This window comes from Vicugna pacos, chromosome 4 (assembly GCF_048564905.1).
Source record: "Vicugna pacos chromosome 4, VicPac4, whole genome shotgun sequence".
Lineage (NCBI taxonomy): Eukaryota > Metazoa > Chordata > Mammalia > Artiodactyla > Camelidae > Vicugna > Vicugna pacos.
Window position 1 is genome coordinate 53,349,477 of NC_132990.1, and position 21,877 is coordinate 53,371,353.

At 41.0% G+C, this 21,877-nt stretch overlaps 1 protein-coding gene across 2 annotated transcripts in view; it reads right to left on the reverse strand.

The window, feature by feature from the left end:
* Positions 1-14,327, reverse strand: part of GRIN3A (glutamate ionotropic receptor NMDA type subunit 3A) — a 140,404-nt gene extending 126,077 nt beyond the window's left edge. For both annotated transcript variants that reach the window (XM_072959822.1, XM_006204039.4), the window contains exon 1: positions 12,850-14,327. In XM_072959822.1, coding sequence (XP_072815923.1) covers positions 12,850-13,548 — 699 coding nt within the window. In that variant the 5' untranslated portion in view covers positions 13,549-14,327. The remainder of the gene's footprint in view (positions 1-12,849) is intronic.
* Between the last annotated feature and the right edge of the window lie 7,550 nt (positions 14,328-21,877).

Here is a 21,877-nt window from a genome sequence, read left to right on the forward strand (position 1 = left end):
TAAAAAAAGTCTCAGGCAATTCTCCTTGGCTAGAATTGTTTTGATTTCATTGTGTACTTATTTTCACTGTTAACTTCTATTTATGGCAGGGGGTATAGGTTTTTCATCAACATTAACAATGAAAACATTTTAAAAATAAATTTAAGTCAAACAGTAAGTTAATTTTAAAAATTAACAGCAATAGGTGATGCAGAGATACAGCAAAAATTGAGAGGGCAGTACATGAATGCGTAAAGTTTGGGAAACAATGCTGTTGTTTTTAGGAAGTAGGGGAAGGGTTTAAGCAGGCTAGTGAACAACATCTCTTCTGACAGCAGCCTGGAGAATATAAAGAAGGGGCCAAGGATGAAGGCAATGGTAGCTAATGAGGAGGTCGACCAAGTGCGCTGGCAGAGGTACGGCCAATAACAAGCCTGTTGCTTTATTCCGGATCTCTCCTAGGGTTGTTTCATGCGAAAGGGATCCTGGCCTGGGCTGCGGCTAACTCTTGATGAAGATACGAAGATCTTTTAGTGGCTGCTGCCCCGCAAGTGTTAAAGGCAGACTTGGAATGAAGGTCAGAATGAGATGTAATTCTTTTCCAGTATTCCAACCTAGGATGGAGTATTATTTAGAAACCCATGCAATCTCAAAACTCTTGACTAATGTGAATAGTTAGCTCTAGCTTCTGTGAATATAAGCAGGCAATCTGAGCTTTAATACTTGAGCTCCAGAGTGTTTTCTCGTTCTAATCTGTGTCCTGGCTGTGGGTCTCCTATCCTGTCAGCTCCTCAAGCTCCCTCTGTCCCCCTCGGGTCTAAGACAGCTGACTGCGGGGGCAGTTAGGATGCGCACTTGTTCAGTCCCTGTGTGGGAAGTGGGAAACCCTGCTCTGTCTTCCTCCCTCTCCAGCTGCTGCTAACCATTTAGGAGTTACAGGACCCCTACTCTGGATTCAATGCAGGGTGCTAGAACATGGGTGGGCTGTTTCTACGTCTAAACGAGCACCCAGGAGGACATGTCCTGGCTTTCTCAAACTAGAACTAGGAGTGTTTTCAAGAAGAAAAAGATGTTCTAATAGAAATACTTCTCATCTGTTTTTAAAATTTGAATGTACATAGTGTTTTTAGGTATATTAACTCACTGAAACCCCTTTCAGTCCTTTAAAATAGCATGCTGGGCACTCAATAAATACCTGTTTAAGGAGTGACTATTGATGATTTATAATGGGAGACACTGAGGCTCAGAGAGGTCTCCTAAGCCATACAGGCGATTCTGGAGCTATAACTTGCAGACAGGTCTTCTGGTTTTCCTCCTTTCTCCACATCTCCACATCCCCTTGACCTCAAACAAAAAGCCTGTTACAGATAATGTTTAGTGACTACAGAACTATGAAGATCAGACTTCTGCTGAATTATGAATCAAACAGGCTTTTGGGGCCTGACCTGAGATCTTAACCGCCAAAGATAACACTGTTCCAATGGAAAAATCAATTCTGAATTGGAGATTAATTCATCTGCAAATTATGACAACTTGGTATGTATCTGCCTTTCTATACAGATATATAATAGAGAAATGCCTTTTAATATAATAATTTACATTTATTGATTTAAAAAAAATTAAACATACACACTTCAATTCCTAGAGATCTTCTCTTCCTGGGCACCTGTATCTCAACATACTGTTACAAATTGGAAGGAATTATCTGCACGTCTTGGTGGAAGGCCTCGAGGAGCAGGCTCAGTAAGATGCTGATAGTGTTTCTCTGGCTTTCGAGGAGGAATGTCAGAATCTTGAGGAGGGGATGGAATGCTTTTTTGAACTATACTCATAAAACCTACAGAATCTGATATAGTCTCTTTGAAGGTTGGTGGACCCTGCTCCAATTTTGTGAATTATTCATGTAGTAATTGTTGTTAAGGAGTGGGTTTCATCCCTCAGGAGTGTTGGGGAGTGGAAAAAGAGTGATAATATTGCTACAGTAAAGTGTCTTTTGAGCAGTCGGGTGGCATTGGACTCGGTGTATTATACCTTATAAGTGTTTGTTGAATGAGCGAAAGAATGAATAAATGAATGAAAGCTGCTTTGCTTTAAGAAGATTTGTCTAGCAGCAGTGTGCAGAATGGAGGAAAGAAACTAGAGATCTTCGGGGCTATTCAAGAGTATTGGTGGGAGGAGTTACTGTCTTGTGAAAATAGGAAGAAAGGATAAGGATATGCAAAGCACACTGAGGAAGGCAACAGAACCTGATGAAGACAGTGGAGAAGTCAAAGACGTTATGAGAGATCTCGTTATAGGTGGGAGGAGACACCACCTTAGGATGTCTCTAAATATTTTGAGTTTAAGGTGAGAATGAGAGAATATAACTGGAGATTCAAGTTAGAAATTCCTGGTGTTGCCACCTGCAAAGAGACAGATTCAGGAGTCTAAACCTTGGGAAATGCCCATATGTAGGAATGTACTAGATCTGGTTACTGCCTCACTATTTACATTTTCTTCTTTGAAACTGTGTGAACTTATTAGTAAATAGTGCTATGGACAGTACTAAGGATAATCCATTTATTCAACAAGTATTTATTGCTTTGCTCATTCCTACCTGAGGGACTTTGCACCTTTGTTCTCTTTGCTTCTAATGGTTTCCCCTCAGACATGTGCAAGGCTTACTCCTTACTTCAGCCTCTGCTCAAATGTCACCTCCTCAGACAGGCCTTACTAACTAACCATAGTCATTTCTAACCCTTTACCCTGATTTAGTTTTCTCCCTTGCACTTAAAAACCTTTACTTAATAATACCCCATGAGAATGTTAAGTTCTTTGAGAGCAGGGGCTTTGTTCTTTCATTTCCTGCTGTACTAAGGTTTATTTTGAGCACTTAACTTGAGAATCTGGCCATTGCTGTTTGGAATAAGGGAGAACAGACAACTTGGGATGGAGGGGAAACCAATCTATGTCAGTTAAGCCAATCAGATGTCTGCAGAATATGGGCCACAAGACTGAAGGAACAGTCAGAAGATTTGATTAGAGTTATTAAGTCATGCAGAGTTCAGGCTAAGTCCTGTCATAAATCAGAGCCACATTCATGCAGAAGTTCTGGCAGGGCGGAGGAAGAAGCTACCATCCAGAGCGGAGGATGGAGCAGATGTGCAATGAGACCCAAGAGGAAGGGAAGAAGAGGAGCTGCCCAAACACTTCCCAGTCTGGCTGCCTAGCTGCACCTCAAGCAGTTCCACTCCTTGTCACTTTCCTGTAGTTTTTCAGCACAAAAGCCTTCTCTTTGAGCTCCATGGAGTGAACTTTTTGTTCCTTACAACTGCAAGCCCTTAGACAGCAATAAAACTGACAACAGAACTTGTGAGAAGATGGAAAATGGTGTACATCTGTGCTGTTGGATACAGGAGCCACTACCCCCATGTGGCCACTGAGCATTTGAAATAGGATTAGAGTGTCTGAGAAACTGACTTTCAAACTTTATATTGTTTTAATTAATTTAAACTTAAGTGTTCATATAGGGCTAGTAGGTATCAGCACAGCACTATGATTATTACTACAAATACAAGAAACATAATCAGTAGAAGACAATGAAAGGACCAAAAAGAAAAAAGAAAACTATGATGGCGTCCCAGTACTCAGAGAGTGTCCCACAGCACAAGAATGTTACGGAGGGTGAGTCAGGTAAAGTCCCATTGGTAGCGGTGTTATTTATCTTTTCATGGGAAAAACCTGGTAACAACAGGGGTTGGTTAAACAGACCATGAAACAATCCATTCAAAGGCAAACTATCTAGTCATTAAAAACAATAAAAAAAATGTTAGTGGTATGGGAAGGTACTTGAAATATATGTTAAACAATGTCATTAAATACCATGATTCCAATTTTATAACACACACTTATGTCTAGATCTCTGGGTTGTGGGTTTACAGGTGATTTTTATTTTATTCTTTGGCATTTTATTAATTTTCATAATTATCCACAAAGAACATTTTTTATAATCAGAAATAAAGGAATAAATGATATGCTTAACACAATAAAATGGCTACATCTTTTCAAGCTGCATCATAAACCAAAGCAATAGTAAATGCAGCTACTAGAGTAATTAACCATCCTACATCTCTAAAGCTAGTCATTCACATTTTCCTCCCAACCCCTCGAGACATGCACTTTGAGATACATTACTTTCAGGTTTAGAACTGCAATTACAGTGGCAGAATAGCAGAAATTACTGTATCTTCTTTGAAGGCAGAAAATTTTTTCTTAAATGGATTAACCTAGCTCTCCCGTGGTCAAAAGACCAGGAAATGGACTAAAAGCTCCTTTTCCTGTCCTGAGAGGTTGGAATCTTGGGATACTTTAACGAAAGCTATGCTTTAGCTACCACTAGATGGCGCTCTGTGCCTGCAACCAGGTGAAGGCGCATTGGATTAATGCAGGCTTGGGTTTAGCATTCATTTTCAGGTATTACACTGAAGCATTGCCTAATGTGAATAACACGCTGTGTGATGTGACTCAAATTAACTTCTTGTATAGCATCAAAACAATAACAGCCCTCTATCTGAACCTATTAAATTCACAAAATATAAAAGCAAATTCTTTGTTTAATGGAATCCCTGTTTACCTCAGGTTTGGAATGAGCCAGACTGTGTAATTCTATTAGATAAAGACATATTGAGCATCTAACTTCATTTATGGAAATAAAAATGTTCTATTTTTAAACCGGAGAGCATTAACCCAATTTTTGTTTGGTTGTCTAGATGAGGCTTTCAATACAAAGAACACCAATAGATTGAATGCAGGTATGCAGCCATCAAAGCGCATGGTACTGAAAGTTCAGCTAATGACCATCCCTGACTGAGAAGAGAGAAGTGACAACCCATGTCTGAGTCATTCTTAAGAATTCTACTGAAAGATCCAGACGGAGCCATTGTCTGGGACCATACAGACTTAGCACTTGCAGAGTGATGAAAATACAAAGCTAGACTGCAAATACAAAGGAAAATACCACCTTTTAATACAGAAATACCATCAACTCGGAATGTTCAAGCTTCAACAGCTACATCAAGTCTGAGTTTTCAGAAAATAAAAAAAAAGATAAATTCCTTTCTTCTGTTCTTTGAAGCCAATGTCCAGTTGGAATGACAAAGAAGGCTTTCTTTACTTGTACCCAAGTGTTTCTAAAAATTTTAAACCAAACCATTATCCTCGAGACAATAAAATACATCAAAACATTACTCAAGGTTGTCTAAGGACACCCATGGAGTAGTGGCGCATGTGCATTACTTGTATAATCAGAAAAGTGGTACACATTTTCAAAGTCCCTGAAAGTCATATGCATCAATTTAATCAAATACAGAGTTTGCCTCATGAGTATCCTTTTTTTATATAATCCTAAGTATATAATAGTGCTGTTGTACCTAAATTTTGAGCTAATAAATGCCACAAGTCAGCTCCATTAGTCTGGATAAAGCCTACATAAAAAAAGGGGAACTTTCGACACTTCAATCATGTCAATTTAGACTGCCCTTTCTTAAAACCCTTTTCTCCCCTTCTTCCCCAAGACGCCGAAACCATCAACTGGGTCATGGTTCTATTGTTCCTGAAGTTAATTCCTGGGAGACTCCTATGAGAAATTAGAGTAGCCGATAAGGCAAAAACTGTGAATTCCTCACTAATACTGACAAATAGAAACAGAACACTGTTTTTTTCACCTCTGAAACAACTGCTCCAAAGATCCAGTCATTCAGAACCCATACAGAAAAGCAACCTGTTGAAACTGGACCTCAAAGTTCACTTCATTGCTGAACAAATTTACATACACCTAACCTGAAGGTACATCTCAGCAGAGGTGTGTACACCTTAGTGGGGTTTCAAAACAGCACATTTCTTTTCTTTTTTTTTCTTTTTCTTAGGGTTGGTCCACTGGAACCAGACCTCTTAACTCTGAATATCATGTGCATATTGAAAACGCATATAGAAGTACTCTGGAGAGCAAGCTAGAATATTATTTTAGTTTTTTATTAAGCTATGTCAACACTATATGCTAAAAGAATGACTATTATAATAAGAATATGTAGTACTCTAGGGCTGTGCTTGGAGCTTTGCACACATTATATCATTCTCACTGTAACTTTACGAGACGGTTGTATTTTGTGGATCACAAATTAAGGCAGGGAGACATCAGGCATGTTTCTCAAGGTAAGCTGTCCAGAAAGTTGTATAACTAAGATTCAAACATAGGTCTGTGCTTCTCAAAAACCTATTCTCATCACTCCTACCTTGTATTTCTTCCATCTATATGTTACTGTCTCATTTGCAAAATAAAGGTAATACTAGTTGTCCTGCTCACTTCACAGAGTAACTGTGAGGATAAAATGGAACGTATAAATGGGAAAGGATAAATCTAAACATACCCTACAATTAATTTGTTCCTGAAATCTGTATTTTCATATTGAAGTACTGAGAGCATTGTTGAGGAAATGTGAGGGTAACTTGTCTTTTTTAACTCTTGTTATTTTTAATTGTGTGGATACTACTACTTATTTTTAGAAAAATAGAAGCATGGATAGGGGAAAATGTGGATTTCATCACTCAGTCGCAATCACATTTAACATTTTTATAAATAAATCTCTAGACTTCATGTTTTACAGAAGGCCACACTTTACATACATTTCATCCATTTTCTTATCTCTGTGTCAACAAGTATATTTTCATTTTGAGTGGGTACTATTATTCCATTGTGAAGATATATCATGCTCATTTAACTCAGTTTCCATTATTGAATATTTAGTGTGAAATACGCTTTTACCCACCTAACCTGGAGGCAGATCTCTCTCTCTTTTATCTTTTTTTCTGCAATAATTCAAAAGCAGTGATGGATCAAGTCTGTTCTTGGATTGTAGGCTGACAAATACACTAAATTCAGAAGGAGTTATTAGTCTTTTTTCCTCTTGGTGATTTCTTACTTCCTACAATGCATAGCTCTTTTAGTACTTTGTCTGTTGTCTATATATTTTTATTTACTTCACAGGACTGTTAGAAGGATGCTATGAGCGTATTTGTGAAGAGCACTTGAAAAGCATAAATTCTGCAAAAATACACATGACTGAGTTTTTCTTAAATCTGTGTCTCAAATGAATAACAATGAGGCATAATTCAGCCTCACTAAAAGAGAAGTCATTCTGCTTAATTCTTTACCCCTTGAGCCCTTGAAGGCTCATCTCCAAAGCAGACCATCCCTGGCCCACCAGATACTCATTTTTGGTGTCAGGGTTTACTCCAGCTGACGCAATACCAGCCCAGGTCAGTATGATCAACCTGCTCCCTCAATGCAGGAGATCAAACAGTCTCTCCTGCAAATGTCTGAATCTTACACATTCAGGAGATCTGAAAATCTTTCTGAGGTGTTAGGTTAGGGGAAGCTGGGGGCAGACAGCTGGCTTGCTTCTTGCTTAACTTTCCCCCTTTGCTCTTTCTCCCACCATTCCATACAGGTAAGATCTGAGAAAGAAATGAATTGTCTTAAAGATTTCCATTAGTTTGTTATTCGTGCATTCACTCAGAAAGCAATGTGGCAGATGCTGAGATCTGCTTTCTTCCTTCTCGCCTCGTTTTATAGCTTCTGCATCCCATTTCTGGTGCTGTGCTGTTTCCCTACTCCTCTGTGTATGTGAGTGGGAGCAGCTAGAGCAGGCAGGATAAAAGACAATGAGGGTCTCATCTCTACATTCAGTGGTGCAACTAAAGTGTACAGGACCTTGCTATGAGAGCCCCACATAGTTGCCTAGGGCAATGATCTTCAAAAGTAGTTGGTTCACAAACTGTTATCTGTCCAAGAAGATAAGGAGCTCGTGCCAGTATGAACCAACACACTGCTTTCTTCATGAGAAACAGTGTCCTTAGTGGTATGGTAGGTGGCGTTGGGGTACAGAGGTTACACTGTATGGCTGTGGTCTCATGAGTGATCTATGTAAGTTTGTCTTTCAGGAAACTTAGTATCAACGTGGGAAACCAACCTTTCTGAAAAACCCTCTTATCAAAGCTTCTATGGCAATACTTAACTCTCTAGAAACTGCACTGATGATATGCATTGGTAAAAATTTGCCATTGGTATAGAAACAACACCTATGACATATCTTCTAGCCCCAGGCAAGGGTGCAACCTACTTAGGAACATAGTTCTTTTTTTAGGCGGGGGCTGGGAGAGGCGGCTAACATTACTCCCATTTTTTGTTTTGTTTTGTTGTTTTTTTTTTTTTTCCTTTTAAGAGAAAGAAAATGAGGGTGTGGGTAGAGAGTAAGGTGGAAGATGAAGACATGTTACACTGTGAATCCTATTTGATTAGTAACCACTAATGGAGTACTAGTGGTGAATTAGGGCTTGGATGATTCTTAAATCAAAACCAACACATCTCTACTAATTACTTGGCTAATAACATAAATTTTTCCAAAGTACTTCACTTCCTTATTTGATTCACAACACAACTCTGTCAGATTGGTAAACTAACCTTTGGACTAACAAGCAACAGGTGCTCAGAGATAGAGGCACTTCCCTAAGATTCTATGGCCAGTAAGAGGCACAGGTAGACCGAGTCTTTTGAGTACTATTTAAATACACCTTCCATTATATTGTGCTTTTTTAACCAACATGATTGGAATTTGGCTAGAGGTATTCAGGAAATAAAATCGAATGGCACAAAATCCAAGGTGCTTTCTGCAACACCAGAAGATAAAACATTAAAGAATTAGACACTGATTTGGTCTTCAGTTGAGTCAATCATAAGTTAACTCCAAGATGTAAGATCCAAGAAGATCAAGACCCAGGGTTCTCTATGACTGTCCTATGGCAGGCACAAAGAAAAGGGGGTGAGAGAGATTAATTGCCCAACGAATGGTGTCTGCTAATCTCTTCTGCTCTATTTATCTAGAAAAAATAAGTATAAAAAAACCTTCCCAGATTAAAAATAAAAACTTCCAAATTGATCCCAGGTCTCTTTTCTTCAAGAGGAACCTGTGAAAAATCACTGCTAAGGAAAGTTTTGCATCACTTGACATTTAATTTGAAATCATTTATCTTCAAGGCAGCAACAATTAGGTGCTACTATCAGCCATTCATCATGAATAGCGGAAGAATACATTTCCCCCAGAGAGAGAGCAGTGCCTTGCATGGAGCAAGTCAAGGAAAACCAACACAGTTGAGAGCAGATGTTTCTAAAAAAGTCAAAGTCCTTTACTTGTCCCCTCATGAGGCATCTTAGTTATGATGTGAAAGCATTGTTTTTGTCCCCTGGACCATACCAAAGAGGCACCGTTCTAGCCAAATTCTAATAAATAGAATCTAGTATTTAGTCCTGTATTATAAAAATGAACCATCTACAACACTTACATTTCCATGGGGATAAACATGCATTATTCAGTTAGCATATACGGCTCACGAGACAGGCAAGTTGTGGATGGTACATTCAACAAGAGATGAAAATAGTAGTGCAGTCGCTTTTTAATTGCCTGGGTTTTAATATAAGCCAATTATATTACTCCATTAACTCTGCCTAGTGGAAACAATACGCAATTACCGTGAGATACACAGCTTAGAAAGAAATGTGTATTTGTCACTACTTCAGCAGGTAAATTTTGAGGCGCTAACTTTAGAGAAACTATACAAAAGCCCTAGAAGAAAAAGTAGTATGCGACGGGAAGAGAAAGAAAGAATTGTAGGAATTTAATGTAACTTGAATGTAAATGTAACTGGATCAGGTTCAGCATCATTATTTGAAGGTTGTGGGCACAGAACTATGACGTGATCATTTTAGTGAAGTGAGTTGGCCTCAAGTGGAGGTTTGGGCATGATAAAGTCAGAATTTTTTGGATGGAAGTATGTTTTGACCCTACCCTATTGTATTATTCTGATGTATTAATCTTTTGTTATGTAGTGATAATACACATATGGTTTCCAAAAGTGGGTAGCTAACTATCTTACTTTTAATGAATTTCCTGCTTGAAAGAAGATAGTTCCTTCCAAGCTGATGAACCTATGTATGTGTTTATGTTTCAAATAAATAGTATATTGAAATAAAACTACTATGCTTTTATTAGGGGCTTGACCATTTCAATGATACCTCTTTCCATTCAGGAGTTGTGGCAAGATGCTATCAAAACCATTATTTATTAATTAGATGTTTCATATGAAAGAAGTCAGTAGCCCAAAAGAAAGTGGGAAAGAAACAAACTGTTGCTGCTACTGCTCTAAAAGCAATTTTGATTTGTCTGAATAAAAGACGTGATTTTATTTTACTTGGTTGTGTGGACAAGTCCACTGTCTTCTACAATCCTTTATTCAGGCACTGGCAAAAATCAACAAATTAGGTCACTGGGCAGTAGACTTCAATGAAGACAGTGGTTAAATCATGTCAATTTTAGTTAAGGTGTAAATTGAGTTTGTCACTCTTTTTTTATTTACAAAGTTTTCAAAAAAATCACATCATTGTATTAGAGAAAGGTCCACTTTTCAGGAGAAGCCAGGGGAAGATTAGTTATTTTTGCTGAAAGCAGATTATGGTCACCTCTATCTAAAATTACAGGGACTTGTCATTGAGCTGGACATTCTTAATAAAGAACATTACAGAATGACATTTAAATGATATACTAAAAAGAGGACAGGTTAGATATGTTTGAATTTAAAATACAAAGATAAATAAAAGAAGATGTATCTCAGATCTGAGTTAATATAATAATCTCTCCCTTTCCCAATGTGTGCCATGGAAGTAACAATGACAACAGTGATTAAAAATACATTTCTGAAGGGGGAAGGGTATAGTTCAGTGGTAGAGTGCACGCCTAGCCTGCCACATTCTGGGTTCAATCCCCAGCACCACCATTAAAAATAAATAAATAAACCTAATTACCTCCACCCTCAAAAATTTAAAAAAAAAAAACCCATATATTTCTGACTTGAAATATAAAAGTAAATGTGTTTGACAGAGTACTTATTTTATTGTCAGCTTGCAAGGGTTGTCCCTGGAGGACTTTTTGCTCCAGTGGTCGTAAAGTTCTGAAGTCTGCTGATTCTAGAAGCTACTTCATGGTTTCTTTGGTCCCCTGGTTGTAATGTGCTGTATACCACATAAATTTATCATGGAACAATTTCATTTCTAACTAAGGAACACCTGTTTGGGGGGAAATTCTTGATACTTAAGACTTTTGCCAAACAATCTACAAATGGAAAGGAGTGTGGAGACTGTGAACACTATTGGCATATATGAAATGTTAGGTAATAAAGAAGCAGTGATGAGAAGCAAGTGATGCTGACTCTTGCATTTTGTTAGATCTGATTCTGCATATATATTAATAATGATGCACCCCATGGATGCAATTTCAGGTTTATAACACTCTGGCCATTGGCAGCATTGTGCACCTGTGTTTTCCATGCCTTCCCATCTGCTACCTACAGTCATTCAGATTCAGGTGACGGAAATATTTTAGATAAAAGTTAATTAGCCTGCACTCTGCAGATCAAATCTCTACAGTTCAGCATTAAATAAGAATCTTCTGGGCAACTGCTGAAAGCAGCCCGAGCACATCCTTCCTAAGATTAAAAATGTAAAATTCATTTTTCTAGAAAAAGAAATCTTTAGTACTCTCTTCACATTTTATGCCTAGATTTGATCAAACTTTTCACATGCATTTTCTCTTGTTTAATTTTTATCTCTGCATATATATCAAAAGTGGAAGAGAAATTAGAAATGTTTTTTCCATCTAAAAGGATAGAATGAGTGAAAATGATATAGAGTTAGAAATTCTCCAGTGTCTTGCTGGACTCTTTACTAGCACACCGACCAATGTTGATCAACCCCCAGAACTTTCCTTAATTTCTCAATCTTTAAAATAGGGCCAATACCTACCAATTACCTATTTGTTTCACAAATACTTTGGGTAAGGTTTAATGAAATTTCATATTTTGATGAAAATAATGCACAAAAATGCAGCAAACTCCTGTGGCTAAAAGGACCCCGCCCTTTCCTTAAATATTTCTCATCAATATTGTCAGCAGTTGAGTTCACATATAGCTCCTTTTTTTGAAACTATATATATTTTTAACCTTTAGGAAACTAACTCATTAGGGTCTTCTTTCTTTCTTCCTGAATAATTGGAGCAGAAATGGGCTGAACACAACTCAATATAGCCAGTCTCTGAACCCCACATCACACAGAAAGAAGCTAGGCACAAAGAAACAATCTCAAATAAGTCCTCCTATCCATTTTTACGATATCAGATAATATTTATAATGCATTCCAATACTCTAGACTAATTAACCACCCTACCTATTGCTTCTGAACTAACTGCAGATTTCCTGTTTACTCAAAGGAATTCAGAGGCAGGTGTTTTCTTTACACCGTCGCCTAAAGCTCAGAGAGACACCTAAAGAAGTCAGAGAGGGCGGGTGCTCTTTCTGACACGTGCTCTCAGAGTTCCTCCTGGGAGTGAGAGACTAGCAGTCTGGGATCTTCTATCCCCACCCCCGCGCTAGTCATTAGAACCTCGTTCGCGCTCCACGCCCCTGCACTTCAACTACTTCAGTCGGGAGTCCGCTAGATTTCTCCCAGCAGGTCAAAATGTGAAGATTTTTTCTCTTATTCTCCCCCACTTCCTTCCTTCCGTTACCACTCTCTCTCATTTTATTCCGTTCGCGCTTTAAAAGGTTTTATTTTACTTCCGCTGAGATTCTTCTACCTATCACCTACGGACAGGATCCGATCCTTAAACAATATCAAAGTTGTAAAGCCCCACGTCCCTCAGGTTTTCACCCGTTCTCTTCCTCTCCCCCCGCTACCATCCTGGCCCCCAGAGGCGCCCGTCTCCACTCCACGCGCCAGACGCCTCTCACCTGACTCTCCCGCGGAAACTCGTGGCGCACGATACTGATAACTGGAATGTGCAGGACATAGCTGACCAAGTCGAGCTCCATCATCTCGCCCAGGCTCTGAGGGAAGGCGAGCAGCGCCGATACCCCTTGCACCACCACGGTGTGGCACACGCTCTGCAGAAAGGAGAAAGGGTCACTGCTCCACGGCGAGCTAGGGGAGGAGAAGGGCAAGAGCGGCAGATCGCCCAGGCCCGCCTCGATGGCCATCACTACTTCCAAAGACAGGTTGTAGGGCAGCAGCCCTTCCACGCGGTTCAGGTTGTCCACGGCGAAGAGGAGGGCGTCCCTAGGCCAAAGGGTCTCGGCCCTAGCGCCCTCCCCGGGCTTCCGGGCGCCCGGGGGCCGCCGGCCATGCAGGACGCTCCCCAACCAGCGTGCGCCCGGCGAGGGCGCTGGGGGCCGCCAAGTCCCTGGCTCGGGTTCATCTCGCTGAGCGCCTGTCGGGCTGCCGTCCGGAGTGCGGCTAGCCCCGCGGGGGCCAGTGGTCCAGGGCTGCAAGTGCACCGCGCCTACCCTCACCGCGTGCCCGATGCGCTTGAGGATCTGACAGGGCTGCGGGTGCGAGGAGGAGCCGGGCACCCCGGCCAGCACCAGTGCGCAGGGCGGCGGCAGCAGCAGACAGACCCTGCTCAGCAGCCACCACAAACTCAGTCTCCTCATTACTGAGACCCGCAGGGAGAAAGCGCGCCCCCTCCTGCGCCGGGTTCGCTCCCCTGCAGCGGCCGCCTAAGGTCTCCGCCCCCAAGTCCCGCGCGCGGCTCACTCCGCGCGGCGAAGCGGTCCCAGGAGCTGGAGCCGACTCTGGGCCATTCAAGTTGGAGCCTAGTGCGCCCTCGGCAGTCTTGGATCCCTCCCCCACGTCCCTCTGCCTCGCATTCTCAGCCCGCCCGGTCCCTGCGCGGAGCGGGGCGGGCGACGCCGGTCACCCGCGGCTTGGGCGCCTGTTCCCTGCCCGCCCCATCCGCAGGGCGGCTCGGGCACTGCGTCTGGCCCCGCGGGGAGGCTGGGCTGAGGAGCAGCTAGGATTCCTAGGGAACAACGGTGACCGAGGAGGCAAGGCGCTCACTTGGGTTCTTGTCTCTTCTGTTTCTGCCCAGGCGAGACCCACTTATTTCCTTGGGGTCAGGCAGGAGAAGGCGTTCACGCCCAGGGTGTGGAAAAGCAGCCAAATTCTCCTTGCTTCACCGTCGGCCACCCTCTGGCGGGTTCCCCCAGCGCTGGCTTCATTTTTCTTCTGCCCTCACTACTTCCCCTCTTCCTTTCTTTCGGCCTCTTTCCGCCCAGTCGCCTCCGCCGCTGGTTTCCTCAGAGGAGCGACGCGACTGGCCAGCAAAGGGTGGTTCTGCTCGGAGCGCAAAGTTCTCCCCGCCTCAGCCGGCGCCTCCCTGTTGCTGAGCCCTGGCGCCGGCCTGTCGCTTGGCTGCGCTAAACGCCCACTGATGGTGAGATTCCCGGGCGCCGCTTTCCGCGCCCCTGGCAAGTCCTCGTGCCTCAGAGGCTGGGAGTCGTAGTCTGCGAAATTCTTTGCGAGCCGCGGAGAATTCTGAATTCGGGAGTTTCGCCTAAGGAATCTGAAATCCAGTGGCTCGCTGGGATAGGTCCAAAGAGGCTGTGACTGTAAGGAGCCTCCCTCCAATCTCTTCTTTTAAAGGTTTTTCTAGCTGACGATATTAGAGCAAGAATCATTTACACATTTAATCTCAGCTTCCTGCTCTCCGGCACGTGGGCCTTTGTTGTATTTTAAGGATCCCTGTTTTGGGTTCTCAGAATTAAAACAGTGAATTCGAAGCAATTATTTAATCAAGAAATTAAAGCTATTCAGAATACTTTGAACGTATACTTTAAAGCACTGTCAACAGCAGTTTCTAGTTTAGACCGAGAGCCCTCCAGAGTCCTCCAGATTACAGTTTCTAGTAAGTTCTTTCATTTGTGTAGTAATACAGTGGGTTATGATTTGATTTTTTCCCTCCATGATCTGAACCATCTCGAGTTAGAAGGAAGGAGGGGGTTAAGGGTAGGCCTGTGGTTTCCACACATACATATAATAGGTTTATTTTATTTTATGCCACAGTATCTTCTGGAAGGAGAATAGAGAGATATCCTAGGGGCAGAACAAGTAACCGGGATCAGGGGTTCTGAATTTCAATAGCACTTCCAGAGAACCAAGACCTTGGCAATTTATTTTACCTGACCTTTGCTCTGCTGTTTGGATCTGTTCAATTGTTATGCAAATACAGTTAGTTTTTAGCTCTGGAGAGTTGTTTTGATTCATGGGCTAAAGTTTCCATCTTGCTTTAAATCCTTGGCATGAAGAGGCTCTAACTAAATAAAATTCCCAAGAAGCTTGCAAAGTGAATGCTGTTTTCCTCAGCATAGATCTTGAAAGTCATCTCTGCGCTAACATTACCTGCCATTCAAAATAGCTCTTGCTGCCCTGGGGTGCCAGAGAAAAGACTCCCATGAGAGGAAAGTGGAAATCCTAGTAGCGTGTCAACCAGAGGGAAGGAGTCTTTCTGAGGCCCTAGAGAGAGGCTCCCATGCATGGATGTTGGAACTTTCCTCTCGCTTCTGATGAGTCCGCTGACTGGGGTCTGAATAAGAAAAATACAGAATTTTGTGCATTGCAGGAAGACAGGGAATTTGCTAAGGACGTGTGTTTGTACATGAGTATGTGTGTATTAAGGAGAAAAACATTCTAGGTTATGACCATACTCTAGAGTGATTACCTTAGCATTTCGGCATTACATACATGTCAAACCAGGTTCCCAAGAAAATAGTCTGTGATGAACAGTTGGATCTAATCTAAGTATTAATGGAATCCTAGCCTTGCTGTGTTACCCTTTCCAGTCAGGCTTCAACAAGGGTCCTACTTTCTGGTGTCCTTGGAGCCAATAGGGCAGACTAAGTTCAGTTTAGAAGCAAAAGAAAGTTCTATTCTTTGAGCAAAGAATGGAGAGGTGGGAGCTCATGTTCTAGAGTATGCATCTTACCCACAGGCGGTGGGCGGGGACTGCTGTGCACGGCTTTCTCCAGCGGAGAGGGGTTGCAGTTCTCGTGCGTGGGTCAGGCGCAGCTCCGCTGCTGGTGGGGGGAGGGGGCGGCGCAGCGCCTGTGCGCACGCGGCCCGCAGCCGCCATCTTGAGCGGAGGCTCCCTGTGCAGGGCTTTCTGCAGGTGGCCGACCTGTGGCGCCGGGCACTGCCGTTTTGCACCAGAACTCCAGTCTGAAGTGCCAGGTGCTAAGTCCTCTGCATGAGGCAGCCTATGAGCAAGTGAAACTGGACGAAGCACAAAGGATAAAAGGTTAGACGTTATAGTATTATGGGGGTTCTATGTTTATTTCCCGGGAGTTGTTAATAGGCTTTGCTGCTCACAGCTGTGTGCTTTTCAGGCGTCTCACGAGTCCATGACTGCATGAGGGAATGGCTGAGCTAGTTGTACGTGGAAGAGAGGTGAGTCCATAATTCTGAGGACTCGCTGGTGATAAAATGATAGCTAAATCTGGCGAACACCGACTTTCTTTACGTTTTCTTGTGCTACTTGGTTCTCTTTTTCTACCTCACTGTCATCTGAGCATCTCTGACGTGATTCTTTTCTCTCCTTTCCCCACATCTTCCATTTTTTCTCCCTTCTTTTTCATACTTAAGTGGTTATAACTTTGAAAGTATTTTTTAGATTCAGTCATCAGTTCATCCACCACTTATTAAACTCCTACTACATGCAGGCAGGTAGGTCTGTCCTGGGGATAGATTAATAAACTCTGGTTCAGAGAAGTAGAGGATTTTTTTCCCCTCACAGTCATATAATTAATGAGTGGACAAAACGCTAATACTGAGTTTATATTCAGGTGGGAGAGACAGACAATAAAACATACAAATAAGTAAATGCAGGGTGTGTTAGTTAATGCTAAGAAGAAACATAAAGCAGCAAAGAGGACATATGATGGAGGAGAATGGGTAGTAATTTTAGACAGGGGAGCCAGGGTAAACCCCTCTGAGAAGATAACTTGTGAATAAAGACCAAAGGGAGGTGAGGGAATGATTCAGACGGATACATAAGCAAGAATTTCCAAGCAGAGGAAACAGCAAGTGCGAACGCCCTGAGGTGGGAGTGTTACCAGTGTGTTTGAAGAGCTGTGAAGTGTCCAGAGTTTCTAGAGCAACATGATCTAGTGCAAGAGTGATGGCTGGTGGGGTCAGAGAGACAATGAGGAGGTGGCAGATAATATAAGCCAATGAATAACCTTGACTTCTACTTCCAGAGGAATGAGAAGGCATTGGGAGAGGGAGTTAAGCGGAAGAATGTCTTACAGACCTAACGTTTTACCAGGGCTACTCTAACTGCTGTGTTGATAATTAGAGGAAAGATGGGCAAGAGTGGAAGTCAGGAGACCAGGTATGAGGCTGTTGCAATAATCCATGAGAGATAGCATTGCTGTCAAGTCATAAAACAACTTTATTGTATTAAGTGTTGTTACATCCATTCTACAGAATAGAAAATTGTATCTGAGGAAAGTTGAGTTACTTGCAGAAAATCATCACATAGTGAGTGGCAGTGTGGATTTGAAATTTTAAGTTCATCCTAGTAGCATTGTTGGTAGTAAGAATCAGCCAAGTTTAAAAACTGACTCATCCAGCAAAAATGAAGCTCTTCTTATGACCAGATTTGAAATGAGAACTCCTAATCTAAGAACCTATGTTGGAGAGTCAAATAAACAAAAACAAATGCAAATACTCACAATTTAAAGTGTGCTTTTGTGCACATCTGTGCTTTCTGGTACCAGGAACAGGTAGACTGAAAGTTGAGATATTCAGGAGGTAGCCCAGGAAAGGCTGCAATGAAAGATGCTGTGTGAGTCAGGAACTTGGACGCTGTTCTCAGCACCATTTTTATGAGTGTGACTTTTTTTTTCTTCTAGTTTTTAATTTATTTACTCAGTACTAATCTGTTATAGTGTTTTTCAAAATTATAAGGACAACTATGCAGGAAAATCTACACACACAATTCTCTGAAATGCACCAAAGGATTTTTAAAGTTATTTGAAGAAAACATAGCTTATGATCATGAAAATACATTATTGATGCTAAGAATCTGCAGTCTTTTTTTTTTTTAATATTTCCCTGTGCTATACAGTGTAATCTTGTTTATCTATTCTACAATTTTGAAATCCCAGTCTATCCCTTCCCACCTTCTACCCCCCTGGTAACCACAAGTCTGTATTCTCTGTTATGAGTGTGACATTTAACCTCCTGGAGCTCAAGCTTTCTTTGTACTGGGGTTGTGTGATGGCTCTTGGCCGTTGTCTTTTGTGTGGCAGCGTGTGGACTCTTGTGAACCCTCTCGAGTTCCATGGAATGAGGAGGCTTTCTTGTAGGGCTGTCAATTCAGCCATATATTTATAAAGGTTTGGAAAACCATCTCTTTTTTTTTTTTGCATATACCCAGCCATATTTCAAATTTTGCTCATATCTAGCTTTGTTTTTGTAGATGGCAACAATATTAAATGGCATGTTTCTATCTCTAGGTCAGCATTTTATGCAATAGTCACAGTGTAGGTTTTTAAAATCAATATTCAGATAAAAAATGTGCTCTCTTCTAACCAGTAATACCGACAAGCCCAGTTGTGCCCTCGCCCACATTAATTTCTTTTCTCTATTGCCAGAGACCCCATTGTTATAGAAAGATTTCTTGGTGAAAACAAACAAGTATGTGGAGTTGGTAGAGAAGCTATAGTACCAGAATTTGAGGAGAGAATGAATTTAGAAGACCTAGAAAAGATCAAGTCAGTGTAGAGGAGCAGACCCTGAGGGCTCTTCTATCTGAAGCTTAATTATTCTTTCCTTGGTCCCCTAATTTAAAAAAAGCTTGTATCTAGTTACCTTGTAACATTCTCCTACATTCTACTACTTAGGCATTAATTTTGGCAATAGTCATCTTCTTTTAAAATTGCAAATAACTTATGATTATGGGACTATCCATCACACATTAGTATAAATTATTTTACCCAGATTACTGTAAAACAAATACCCTTTTGGGAATTTTTGGGGGGAGAAAGAATTCATTTTGTTTTTAAGGGAGTTTGGGGATATAGAAAAAAACCAGTGCGATCTCACTAAAGGAGTTTGGGCAAACTGAGGGACTGGTAACAAGAGAAAAGGAATATTAGAAACTAAGAAAATAGGGTGATGAAAAGGAAGCAAAAAATGTGACAATGAGTGTGTATATGTCCATGTATGACTGAAAAATTGTACTGAACACTGGAATTTGACACAACACTGTAAAATGAAAAAAAAAAAAAGAAAAGGAAGCAAAAAGTTAGTCCATCTTGTCTATTTCAAATAGTGCTTAAGCTTTGCCTTTATGCTGGAAATATACCACATGATCTTTTTTTGTACCACATGATCGCCTACACCCAGGAAACCAGCTATTACTGATCTATAAAGTAGGAACTGCCAATAACTGTTTGTCTTTCAGCTGTGAGAAAGTACACTGCGGTGTCCTCAGTCTAGTTGTTGTCAGGGGAGTAAGTTATCAGTCGTGACAAGTGCATGGCCTTTTCAACATCCACCAGGATTATTAGCTGAGTGTTTGGATTTCCCAGTTCCCGTCCTAAACCACACACTACAGGGAAATCAAATAGGACTTGGAGAGACCAGTATGGCAATCTCTCTCTCTTTCTTTCTTTTTATTCTAATCATTCCAATTTAGTATTTATACAAATGAGTTACAGAATAAAACTTGGCCCGTCACAGACTGCGGCATTTTTAAAGGACATTTCCTTGCCCAATTTGTAGCATGAATTTTATATCTGTAGCCAAAAAAATTTGGGAATTTTCTAAAGGCTATTTGCCTTCATAGATTGCATGCCTTACATCTGTAAAAGCATTTTGTGTGACAACAGTTATTGTTTCTTTAGAAAGAGACTTTAAGGGAGGTTTTCAGAACATGTACAAGAGTGATTAAATCTTCATTACTCTAGAGCTTATTATCTTGAGTCACTTTTACATGCCAGGCACTTTGTATACATGATCTTCTAATTTTTATGAATACACTGTGTTATCCTTATTTTATAGATGAAGAGACTGACGCTTGGTGAGGTGGAGTCATTTGCTAAGGTTTGGGAAGCAAACCCAGGTTTGGTCCTCTGACTCCAGAGTCCATCCTCTTTTCATTTCTACTCCCAGTGTGAGTGGAAGCATAAAGATCAGACCTGGCTGACTCTTTTTTTCTTTTTTTTTAATAGAATTTTTTTTTCTATTGGGTTTTAAAAAATATTTATTTATTTTTGAATGAAGATATTGAGTAGGGATTGAACCTAGGACCTTGTGCATGCTAAGCATGCGCTGTACCACTGAGCTATATACCCTCTCACCCATTCCCATCCCGGCTGACTCTTGAACCATTATCTAACTAATGTACAGGGACGAACATAATCACAGAGTTATTTGACTACTTACCACTTCTAAGAGTATATACAGGAAAACACTAGAAGTTTTAATATTTAAGGATATCTTAGGAAATGGTTTTCTTACTGTTTAATACCACAGATAAATAGGCTTGGATCATTATAATTTTCTGTTCTCTTATTGGGACACAAAATATGCAGAAGATATCTCTTGTCTATTTCAGTTGTGAAATGACTCCTACCTTGGCTGCGGTTTTAAATGTCATTGGAAATATTATAATTCATTATCCTCCTTAGGATCTCTGTTCGGCAACCACATACTCATGATATCAAGAAATATCTCGGTATATGAAAATGTAGGTGATTTGGGATGGTGCTTCTGAAATGTTCTCGTTGGGAAAAGTTTAATTCAAGGGGAACCTTTTTTTTCCCTAAGGAGACCATAGCCTTTTCTTTACATACTATAATTGACAAGACTTTTATCTTGATCAAAAGACTGAAGCATTTGTGTGGTATAAGCTAGCTCACTCAAAAATGAGTTTGAATATACCTCATATTGTAATGTGTGAGTTCTGGCTAAACAGTTATCCTCCATGCCATTTCCAAGTGCTACACTTGATGCAGGCAGAAAAAAAAGTCTCATGACTATGCTGAAGGAGAACCTTTTGGGAATTGAACCTCTCTTTGAAGTGAGGACTAGTCATCTAGAAATTGTTACTGAACGGGGAATGACTTCTTCCTGAATTTGAAATCCCCTCACAAAATGCTGTCTCTTTTTCTTTTGGGGTTCTTTTCCACTGGGTTTAAAAAAAAATCAATTTCTCCTCTCCTGCAACAGTACTATCACTGCAGTGTACACCATGGAGAGCAGACTGAGAAAGACTGAGACAATAGCAGCACAGATTATGATCACATGGAAGTCTCCCAGGAGCCCAATGGGAAGACATTTTATCCATTAAAAATACTGGTATAATAAGACTGATGAGGATGAGGCAGGATGAAGATGAAAACTACTGTGTTGTGGAATGGAATGATACCTCTCTTTTTGAAAAGCTTAATGCGTTTTTGCAGAATTAAAAAAAATTCTCTCTAAAGAAGAGGGTAGACATTAATATATATAGTTTTAAATCGATTATAAACAGCAGATGCTTGTAGCAGAGAGTCCATAAATGAATAGCCCAAGATTCCATTGCAGAATTAAAATCCCATTTCCTTTATAGCTATAAGAATGGGAGGCAACGCTTAACTACTGTGACCACAGATTGGGGAACTGGTGCAGTGTAGGCTGGTCTTTATCCTCTGATCTTCCCCCAGACAAAGAGACCCCTGTTTGGTTCTGATATTTGATTCCCATAAGGTGAGAGCTGAGCTTTTTTGGTAATGAAAACACGCACAGCCCATTTGTTTCTAATGGCCATATTTCCCTTAATCCTCATTCATATTTTTTAACTGGGACATTTGCAATTTCCTCCAGCCTTAGTATGGCTTCTTCCTGAAGTCCTGCATCTGGTTGGTGGCACAATCATGTTTCTATGGAGTTTCGAAAATGGTCTTCAGCAAGAGCAATCTTCCTTTGCTATTGCAC